Source organism: Eleutherodactylus coqui, chromosome 7 (genome assembly GCF_035609145.1).
Source record: "Eleutherodactylus coqui strain aEleCoq1 chromosome 7, aEleCoq1.hap1, whole genome shotgun sequence".
Lineage (NCBI taxonomy): Eukaryota > Metazoa > Chordata > Amphibia > Anura > Eleutherodactylidae > Eleutherodactylus > Eleutherodactylus coqui.
Genome location: NC_089843.1, coordinates 78,572,692 through 78,583,619, shown reverse-complemented (window position 1 = coordinate 78,583,619; position 10,928 = coordinate 78,572,692). Strand labels below are relative to the sequence as shown.

General features: G+C 46.8%; 1 protein-coding gene across 2 annotated transcripts; it reads left to right on the top strand.

The window, feature by feature from the left end:
• The first annotated feature begins 1,584 nt into the window (after positions 1–1,584).
• MED28 (mediator complex subunit 28) lies at positions 1,585–9,778 on the top strand. Of its 2 annotated transcripts, none has more exons than XM_066573250.1 (4): positions 1,585–1,776; positions 3,520–3,586; positions 7,397–7,509; positions 9,417–9,778. In XM_066573250.1, the coding sequence occupies exons 1-4, from the start codon at positions 1,624–1,626 to the stop codon at positions 9,612–9,614; spliced, it is 531 nt and encodes a 176-aa protein (XP_066429347.1). In that variant the 5' UTR covers positions 1,585–1,623; the 3' UTR covers positions 9,615–9,778. The 2 variants fall into 2 exon arrangements, with proteins under 2 accessions (XP_066429347.1, XP_066429345.1); XM_066573248.1 differs by having other exon boundaries at positions 3,520–3,598.
• Positions 9,779–10,928: the final 1,150 nt, after the last annotated feature.

Genomic DNA, 10,928 nt, shown 5'->3' with positions numbered 1-10,928 from the left:
GTGCAGAGTTAAGAAAATGGTTTTTAGTAGAGATGAGCGAACGTGCTCGGCCACGCCCCTTTTTTGCCCGAATACCGCGATTTCCGAGTACTTCCGTACTCGGGCGAAAAAATTCGGGGGGCGCCGTGGCGGCACGGGGGGTAGCAGTGGGGAGTGGGGGGGGGAGGGAGAGAGAGAGGGCTCCCCCCTGTTCCCCGCTGCTACCCCCCGCACCGCCACGCCTCTCCCCGCCCCCCGGCGCCCCCCGAATCTTTTCACCCGAGTACTGAAGTACTCGAAAATGGCGGTACTCGGGTGCGTAAGTACTCGAAACGAGTACGTTCGCTCATCTCTAGTTTTTAGGCCTCATGGCTGCGGGTTCGGGTGGAAAACGCTATACCAGTCTCGGCAATAATAGTGACTCCACAGTACCCCAGTAGAATTAGCACCCCCCCCCCCATACCAACTCCAGCAATAATAGTGACCCCCACAGTAGCTCCAGCAGTAATAGTGATCCCCACACAGTAGCCCCAGTGGTATTAGCACTCCCCTATACCAGCCTCAGCAATAATAGTGATCCCCACAGTAGCCCCAGCAATAATAGTGAAAACACACACACCCCATAGTATTAGCGCTCCCCCTAAGATCCCTATACGTACCTCTTCCTGGTCTTTAGAGCGCTGACGCCTTCTCTCCTCTTGTGGAACCAAAGGGGAGAGGTTGGTGGAGATGGAAGACGAAGATCCGGATACACACACTGCCGTCAGTGTGTGCATCCGGCCGGGGATCTGCGGCACCCCAGCTGGTAATCATTATAATGGTGACCCGATGTTCCGAAAGTGGGACCGTCCCGCCTAAATCAGGATGTCTGGTCACCTTAAATATGGTCAATTTTTTTCCACTTGTGTTTATTCGACCCAAGGCCAGATCTACAAGAGCCTATGCATATTTGCACACACATTTCTGTGCGCACGGGCTACAGCAGTTTTTACTACTTTTTACTTTTACTTTTTATTACTTTTTCTGCGCAAAAGTCGTGTACAATTGTGTACGCAAAATAACACGCACCGATGCTCTCAGCCATTGAAGTCACCAATTAGTTTAACAAGTCTGAGATGTGTTCTTTTCCTATGCAGATGCCCAGAAATATATAGCATGCTGCATGGGGTTTTATTTTTGTGTGTCTGAATTGTGCACGGCAAATACACGCATGTACATAAACCCACTGCAATCAATGGGTTCTATTTTCTGTGGGTCGCGCGTGCAATTTTTTTTGTGCACTAATACGTTTGTGTGAATACAGAGGTCTACACGTGTGATGACCGCAGACATGTTACTAATATATTGGCGTGTGGTTATCACATGCCAACTGCAAGAAGCGGTGCAGCACATACATGAAGGGCACTGGCTGGAGTACAGGGGTGCAGAGGGGTCACTGACCTCTCCTACCATAAACCTCCTAAAGGCACACATGAATCATGGCGCCATCTGGTGGCCAAAAATAATAGTAAAACATCCACCCGCCTGAAACTGATTTTACACGCTATCTTCAGACCAAATCAAAGATGGCCGCTGTCGCACATCTGCCAGTAGTCAGTGAGACGGCGCGCTTCCGTGACGTCATCCCCTCCATTCTTCTATACTATGGCGTCTTCTTTAAGCGGGATGTTCTCCGGTCAGCCGCCCGGTCCTCCACCTCCAATGCAGCCTGGAGCTCCGGCAGGTCTCATGTCCACCCCTCCCGGAGCCAAGAACCCGAACAGCACCCTGGTGGACGAGCTGGAGGCCTCCTTCGAGGTATTGTAGACCCCCAGCACGGTCCATGCAGAGGTGTTCTCCCGCTGGGCGATGCGAGTCGCGCCTGAGAGTATCGCTGGTTCTAGTGTGATAGCGCTGGGTTACACCATCACTGTACAATCAGTGTGGGACTGACCGCTGAGAATCCTGGGAGTTGTAGTTCATTTCATTTGCAAGCTGGTCTGCAGTTTCCTGGATGGCTGCAGCCCTCCTATGCAGGAGAACTACAACTCCCAGCATTCCCTGTAGGGGCCAGAGGTCAGACCCTCTCCTGTAAGATAAACTCTAGTGTGACCCCCACTGTGGGGGAACTACAACTCCCAACATGTCTGTCAGAGCACGATGGAAGCGTTAATAGTAACACCCCTCCCCCCCCAGAGCGGCGCCAGCGTTAATAGTGTCACCCCCCCCCCCCCACCCCCCCCCCCCCCCCCCCGCAAGGTGCCGCAAGGTGAGGATGGTTTTTTTTTTTCTTCTTTCATTATTTACAGCAGTTTGGCTAGTTTTTCAGGGAAGGGCTTATATTTAAAGCCCCTCCCTGAAATCCATTGACGGGATCCCGGCAGCTGGATCCTCTAGCGCCGCTGTCATGTGTGACAGCTCGTAGGGAATTCTTTATTCCCCACGGGGATAAAAAAAATATCTGTTGCCTGTGGCAGATGTGTTCTTCATCCCCGTGGGGGACACGGCAGCACGACCAAAATACCGGCCTCGATTTGTGATGTTTTGTAGCCCATGTTTCCCTATGGAGCCTTCCTTTGTGTTGCATCGCACAAAATTGCGTTTTTGGGCGGTTCAATGCAACTTTTGCAGTAGGAAATCCTACTGTTTCCCCTAAAATTATCCCTAGCTGCATTTAAAAAACAATACATTACCTAACATGCGGTGTTTGCTCTGCCGCACTTCCCCCAAAGATCTGCCGCACTTGTTTCAGTCTTCGCATTGAATGGCTGTGATTGGTTCATGGAGCGCTGCATTGATTGGCTAAGCCATAGTGCTCGAGAACCAATCAGAGCCAGCGCTTCCTGAAGGCGGGATTTATGACCCTCTAACCAGAAAGCGGCGGCTGAAGACTACAAACAAGTGTGGCGGAGCGGACAGCTCCTGTTAGGTGATGTATTGTTTTTTTTTCTTTTAAATGCAGCTAGGGCTTATTTTCAGGGTATGACTTATATTTGAAGCCGACCCCTGACCAGGAAAATCCTGGGAAAAAAGTGCTACAAAGTTGCAATAACGACACGAGAAAACACAACGATATTGCACAGAAATTGCGGGAACGTAGCAATTTTCTTGCGGTGATATCTTTGTCACCCGTGTGAAAGCAACCTAACTAGAGATAAGCTAGTGTAATCGCTAAGGCAAACTACTCGAGCGAGTAGTGCCTTATGCGAGTACCTGCCTGCTCGTCTCTAAAGATTCGGGTGTTGGCGGGGGAGAGCAGTGAGTTGCAGGAGTAAGCGGGGGTGGGGGGGGGAGAGATTTCCCCGCTCTCCCCCGCCGCTCCTTGCCACCCGCCAGCACCCGAATCTTTAGAGACGAGCGGGCAGGTATTCACATAAGGCACTACTCGCTCGAGTAGTTTGCCTTACCGAGTACGCTCGCTCATCTCTAAACCTAAAGCTCATCCGCTGCAGATCACCCACAGAGGAGGTTGGCGTCCGACCTGCCTTGTGCGTCCGTCTACCCGCTGTCTAGCTGCAGTATGATGAATACTCTTGGCTGACCGCCTCTTCTCTCTTCCAGGCCTGCTTTGCGTCTCTGGTGAGCCAGGACTATGTGAACGGCACCGACCAGGAGGAGATCCGCACCGGTAACACCCACTGTACTTACACCCTGCCTCTTCTGTGCTTACGTTGTTTACGGGGATATTCTTACATGTAACAGCCAGCCGCAGAATAGCTAATTAACCCCTTAGTGATCAGCCTGTTTTTACCAAGTTTATGTAGAAGTTTTTATTTTTTACTACTTTTAAATGATACATTTTTAAAAGAAAAACAATTGACTCTGAGTCGTCACATTCAAAGACCCAGAACGTTTGTATTTTTTCACCAGCGGAGCTGCGTGAGGTCTGGTTGGTATTTTGTGGTGGATGTGACTTTTTTGTGATTTGCTTTTTATTGCATTTTTTAAAAAAGCAAACTAAAGAAAAATAACAATTCCGTTATTACTTTTTAGAATGATGAAAATATTTTCATTGTCTGGGTCATTCCAAACACGATAATACCTATTAATAGTGATGATATTATGTGTTGCTTTTTAAAAAAAAAAAAAAATTATTTTGGTGTTTTTTTTTCTCCATTTTTAAAAAGGGCTTTTTTTGTGGGGGGATTTTTTTTTTCAACCCCTTAATCCTGCAGGACATACAGTTACATCCAGCAGCTTCAGGGTATGTATGAAGGGGGATCTCGAGTCGATCCCGCACCATACAACATGAGTGCCGGCTGTTTCTTACAGCCGACACTCACCCACAACAGCTCTGATAAGCCTTTGAATGCCCTAACCGATGTTCAGGGGTTGGCGGGCGCCATGGCAGATGGGCACCTTCTGAAATGTTGCATGGCTCTAATTGCAGAGTGGCTATCAAGCCATGGCTGTGGCGTGGCTTGATAGAATGCCTGTCAGATCACGATATGATGTAAGCTATGGCATTACATCATACTGCAGGAGCAATCAAAGCATTGCAAGTTCATGTCCCCTCTTGGGGCTAAAAAAAAAAGTTAAGTTTTTAAAAAAAGGTTTACTAATTATTAAAAAATAAAAGTTAATAAAAATTTAAAAAAAAATCCTTTTGCCATATTTATAATGAAAGAATCTAAGCCATAATAAAAGAATACATATTTGGCATCGCTGCGTCCGTAAAAGTCTGATCTATCAAAGTAATGCATTATTTACCCCGTGAACACTGTCAGAAAATAAAAATAAAGAATGACAGAATTGCGCTTTTTTTTTTTTTTGGTCACCCCGTCTACTAGAAAAAATGCCATAAAAAAGCGATCAAAAAGTCGTACGTATTCAAAAATACCAACAGAAACTACAGAACGTTCCTCAAAAAATGAGCCCTCTCAATGGAAAAATTAAAGTTATGGTTATCAGAAGATGGCGGCAGAACAGGATTTAAAAAAATTAAATGTTTGACAAAAAATAAAAATAGTACCGCAAACCCCCCCCCCCCCCCCCCATAAACTATATAATTGGTATGGTAGTAATCGTACTGACCCATAGAATAAGGGTATCCCTAATTATCTCTCTCTGTCGTAGACTTCATAGCTCCTGTAATAGGGGAAGCCACGATCACAGTGCAAACAGGGCTTCAGTTGGCTCTAATGTTGGTTGACGGCTGGATGGGCAGCACACCGGTCTCTTCCTCTAGTGGGTGGGCTGGTATGTAGGTTATATGGGTGTAGGAGTCTGTATCTGGTTTTATGTCTGTCTGTGATTTATACAATGCATTTGGAAAGTCTTCAGACCTTTTCACTTTTTTACATTTTATGTTGTGGCCTTGTACAAATAAAAAGTTCAAGTTGTTCTCCCCCCTCATTGTGCATTGAATGCCCCATAATGACAAACTGATAACAGAATGTTAGGAATCTTTGTAATTTTTTATTTTTAAATGAGTAACATTTTGCATTGACTGAAGTATTGGCACCTTTGGCAGTGATTCCAGTCTTCAGTCTCCTTGGGTATGATGCCACAAGGTTTACACATCTGGATTTGGGGATTTTCTGCCATTCTCCTCTGCAGGTCCTCTCCAACCCTGTCAGGTTGGATGGGGGCCGTCTGTAGACAGACATTTTAGGTTTCTCCAGAGATGTTTGATTGTGTTCAAGTCAAGACTCTGGCTGGGCCACTCAAGGACGTTGACAGAGTTGTCCCTAAGCCACTTCTGTGTTGTCTAGTCTGTGTGCTTAGGGGCATTGTCTTGTTGGAAGGTTGACCTTCTGCCCAGTCTGAGGTCCCTTACGCTCTGGATCAGGTTCTCATTATGAATATCTCTGTATTTTGCTCCATTCAGCTTTGCATGAACCATGACCAGTCTCCCTGTCCAACCACAGACTGAGTCCATTTAGATGCTTTTTGGCAGACTTCAGGCGGGCGGCTTTTGCGTGGATTTTACTGAGAAAACACTTCTTCCTGGATCCCCTGCTATGAAGCCTAGATTGGTGGAGTGCCGCAGTGATGGTTGACCTTCTGGAAGTTTCTCCCATCTGCACACGGGATATTTGGAGCTCAGCCAGACCCACCATTTGGTTCTTGGTCATTGCTCTTAAAAAGATCCTTCTCCCCTAATTTCTTTGGTGGGTCGGCCAATTCTTTCGGCTCTGATATGGCCTTATATAGACCGTGGCCTTTTTTGTCTATGATGTCCAATTAAGGCCCCCTGTCCACAGGCGTTGCGGGAGCCACCGCCCGGGAGCAGGAGCTGCCGCCGATTCTCCGCTGTTCAGCCCTATCTGATAGGCTGACAGCGGAAAATTGCCCGCCGTGAGCGGAGAATCGCAATGATTCTCCGCTCGTGGACAGTGTGCCGGCGCTTTCCATAGCAGTGCTATGGAAAGCTTCAGAGGGCGTGATTCAACGACAGTTTACCACTGGTGAAATCACGCCCGTGGACAGGCACCCTAACTGCATTTACCCCAGTTGACTCCAATCAAGATGTAAAAATATCTCAAAAATGATCACGAGAAATGGGACACTCCAGAGCTAAATTTCGAGTGCCTTACCAAAGAGTCTGAATACAGACACACCACTACTTATGTCGCCTCCACTTTCGCCGCCTACTTCCAGTTTCGCTGCCGGCCCATGTGACCTCGCTGTCTAATCACAGCCATTCATGGATTGCTCCAATTACAACCATTCATAAATGAATGGCTGTGATTGGAGCATCCAGCGCTGGCTGTGATTGGCTGAGCGAGCTGTCACTCAGCGAATCAGAGCAATCTCTTGCTGGAGGCGGGGGATTTCAATCCCCATCACTAGCAAGATGCTCTGCCAGCTTCACAAGTCCCCAGCAGCTTGCACTAAGGCCTCGGAGAGCGCCGACGGGGACACCAACGGTGCCTGCATGGTGAGTATATTGATTTTTTTTCCTCAGGTAGTATAGCTAGGGCATTTAGCGCTACCAAAAACACGGTACCAAGTTTTGCTGCGTTTTCAGCAGTGCTGAAACCGCTGCCCATTCATTTCAATGGGCGACGCAGGGCTGAAAAACGATTGTGTGAGCAACCCCTATTTAAATGAATGGGAGCGCTGTACAGCGTACAAAAAGCAGGGCTAAACGCTGCACAAAAATGTGGTTTGGTGGGGGGGGTTTTTTGGAATGTGTGGAACAAATTAATTGGATTTACAATGATTCTTATGGAAATAATTGCATCGAGATTCATTGGTTTCAAGTTTAGTCGATTTTGCTTTCAGACAAATTACCCACAAACCTAGAGGTTTCACTTATGTCATTATGGGGTATAAAGTGTAGCATAATGGAGAAAATCTAGCATATTTTTTTTGAGTTTGCAGAAGGCCACAACGTAACAACATGTAAAATAGTGACCGGGTGTGAAGACTCTCCGAATGCACTGTATGTAAGCTGGTATCCGGTTTTCAGGCTGTTCCCTCTTCTCCGCAGGCGTTGAGCAGTGCATTCAGAAGTTCCTGGACGTGGCCAGACAGACAGAATGTTTCTTCCTACAGAAAAGGTTACAGCTGTCTATCCAAAAGCCGGAGCAGGTTATTAAGGAGGTAAATACCATTGGGTGACGACCATGTAATCACCGCACTACATGTAAAGGTGGCAAACGCAGAAGCAGGTAGTCTTCATAGGAAATTGGTTCATCTTAATGGAGCTCTTCAGGACTTAAAGGGGTTGTCCCGCGGCAGCAAGTGGGGTTCAGCACTTCTGTATGGCCATATTAATGCACTTTGTAATATACATCGTGCATTAAATATGAGCCATACAAAAGTTATATACTCACCTTGCCTGTGCTGGCGTTCCCGTCTCCATGGCTCCGTCTAACTTCAGCGTCTAATCGCCCGATTAGACGCGCTTGCGCAGATGGGTCTTCTGCCTTCGGGTCTGTGCGGCAGCAGCGGCGTTCTGGCTCCGCCCTCTTCTACACGTCATCGCGTAGCTCCGCCCCGTCACGTGTGCCGATTCCAGCCTCCTGATTGGCTGGAATCGGCACACGTGACGGGGCGGAGCTACGCGATGACGCGTAGAAGGGGCGGAGCCAGAACGCTGCTGCTGCCGAACCGAGCCGAAGGCAGAAGACCCTTCTGCGCAAGCGAGTCTAATCGGGCGATTAGACGCTGAAGTTAGACGGAGCCATGGAGACGGGAACGCCAGCGCAGGGAAGGTAAGTGAATAACTTCTGTATGGCTCATATTTAATGCACGATGTACATTACAAAGTGCATTAATATGGCCATACAGAAGTGTATAGACCCACTTGCTTTCGCGAGACAACCCCTTTAAAACACTTATGGCCAATTTACATGCAACAATCATCACTGAGGGGTATTTGTTGCATGTAAACGCTGCAATCGTTCACTTTTCGTCTGAACGAGGATTTTGCGGTGAGCTTAAAATCCATAGTTCAGCCGGAGAGTGATAACAGGGACCTCTTGCTGTGTTCTCAGCGGGTGCCGGAGATTACATTGTATTCTGCCGGCAGTCTCAAGGAGAACAGTGCAGCTGTGTGCAGACCTTGGACCACATGCTGGGCTCTGCAAACAGTTTCCGGAGGCCCTTTTACACATTAGTGTCCATTAGCGCTTTATGCAAAATGATCACTAAAACTGTCAATTTTTCAATTGTTTGAAAGATTGTCTTTGCGTGTAAACATCCCTTTAGTCTGTCTTTAGGGCCCCTTCTGATTCGCATAACGAAGGGACTGTGATGCTTTTGTGCACATTGCAACTCTGCCATACAGGCAGCTGTGCCGGATATTGAATAGTGCCCCATTCTAGTGAATAGTACTAAGCTGTGGTGCCAGCACGCCACACCTCGTATGTACAGGAATGTGCCTATGTAAGCAATAAAGACACAATTCCTCCATCTTTAGGGGATCTTGTTTTTGTGGCGTGTACATAGCCAGAACATGAACGCTGATCAAGGCTTTTACGGGTGGGTGTCGGATGTCAAAGACTTCTGATAACCACCGTGTATGGAGCCTGATCAGCTTTCCATCCTACTCTGTACAAACCCCAACACTAGGTGATGTACATGCGCGTCCTTTAGGGTCAAGGGGTTAAAATTGTTTTTCAGGTATTTTTTACTGAAGGTTCTCTACCCCCACAGGTGAGATTTAGGCATGCAGATTAACAAAAGCCTGCGGTGAGTCCTAGTCCATAGTACGTTTTTTGCTCTTACAGTTTTATGACCATTTGAGAATCTGGCCATTGCAAGTAAATGCCTCGAGTTGCAGTATGTGTACTTGCAAATTGAGTCATTCGCTGGAAATGCAGATTAGCTGCCATCCAAAGTTTAGGGTATCTTCATAAGTGCAACTGCTGATGGTCTCAAAAAGTTATCCAACGGCAACCCTTACAACTTTAACCATGGTTTGACGGGAGCAAACCTCCTCCCAGGTAGCACCGTTGGCTTGGTAGCAGGTAGTCACCTTTCATTTCTGCCTTTGCCTCTGATAGGATGTGACCGAACTGAGGAGCGAGCTGCAGAGGAAGGAAGTGCTCATTCAGAAGCACCTGGCTAAATTACGGAGCTGGCAGCAGGTCCTAGAAGAGATAAATGGTCAACATAAGAAGCCAACGGAGATGGTACAAGGCCCTCTTGCATTCTTGGAACAAGCCTCTGCCAATATCCCTGCTCCAATGAAGCAGACGTGACCTGGCTCTGGTGGGTCTTCTGCCTTAAGGACTTTTTTTTTTGTAAAGCATATATTTTAATTTTTCCTTTTGGCGTGTTTTTGTACCATATCTTGTAAAGTAGAATCTTTGTTTCGGACTTCTGAATTCCTTGTTACAGTTCAATTAAAAGTACTTCTCAAAAACCATGTTGTACATTAGTATTTCTCATTGTTCCCAAGTCCAATGCTCCCAAAGCTATAATATCCTGTGCCGCAAAGTATGGTGACAGTGCTGGTGCCTGCAGGGGTACATGACTCACATGTGGAGAAGCAAGGTGGTAAGTGATGTCTGGAACTAAAACTGGGTAACTGTCCATCTGCATGGTGGTGTAACACAAAAATTCTTCTAGCACCTGCGTATTCTGCAGCACCGTACAGCGATTGTCATTACTCACGTCTGTCCCCATTTGGGCTCAAAATCTAAATTACAAATTAAACTTGCTAGTATGTTGCTGGTGTGTGGGAGGAAACCCAAGCAAGTGAGGTGCAAACATACAAACTCCATGCAGGTGTTGCCGTGGTCTGATTCGAACCCAGAGCTGCAAGGCAGCAGTACTAGCCACTGAGCCAGAGTGATGCCCTGTCTATTGGGTCTTACTGTATCCCTGTCTACTTTCAGTATCATACATGCCGTTTTCTTTTGGCTCCCGTAATAAAGTGTGACACAGAGCCGCAGGTCCTTGGGCTTCTCAACATAAAATAGGCGGTTGGAGTGATTTGGGCCAAAGTTATTAAAATGCATGTCTCTGGATACAATTGCCACTTTTTCACCTAACAGAATAAATTAAATTAGCAAATGTTTGCACCAAAATTTATACCATTTCCTTATACGTTTGAGGTAAACTACATCTGTGGTGACCAAGCCCCCTTATCTCGTCACTTTCTAAAATCAGTGAGCGACAGAAATTTAAGTAGTTCACGGTATTATGGCACAGTTTATGCTAAAATTTGCTATAAATTTGTTTGGTAGACGAGGGACGGTGTCCCCCAGAAGGACACATCCGCTCTCTTGATATGTGTGCGTTAAGGCTCATTTACACACATAGACAATCTTTCAAACAATTGAAAGATTGACAGTTTTAGCGATCATTTTGTATAAAGTACTAATGGGCACTAATGTCCATTAGCACTTTAGCAGCTTCATTTGCATGTAAGTGAGCCTCCAGCAGCTGTTTGCAAATTCCAGCATGTGGTCTAGACTTTGCACTCAGCAGCATTGTCTTCGCACGGGTTGCCAGCTGAATACAATGTAATCAGCTGCTCCCGTGGAGAACACAGCGTGCGGTTCCTGCTA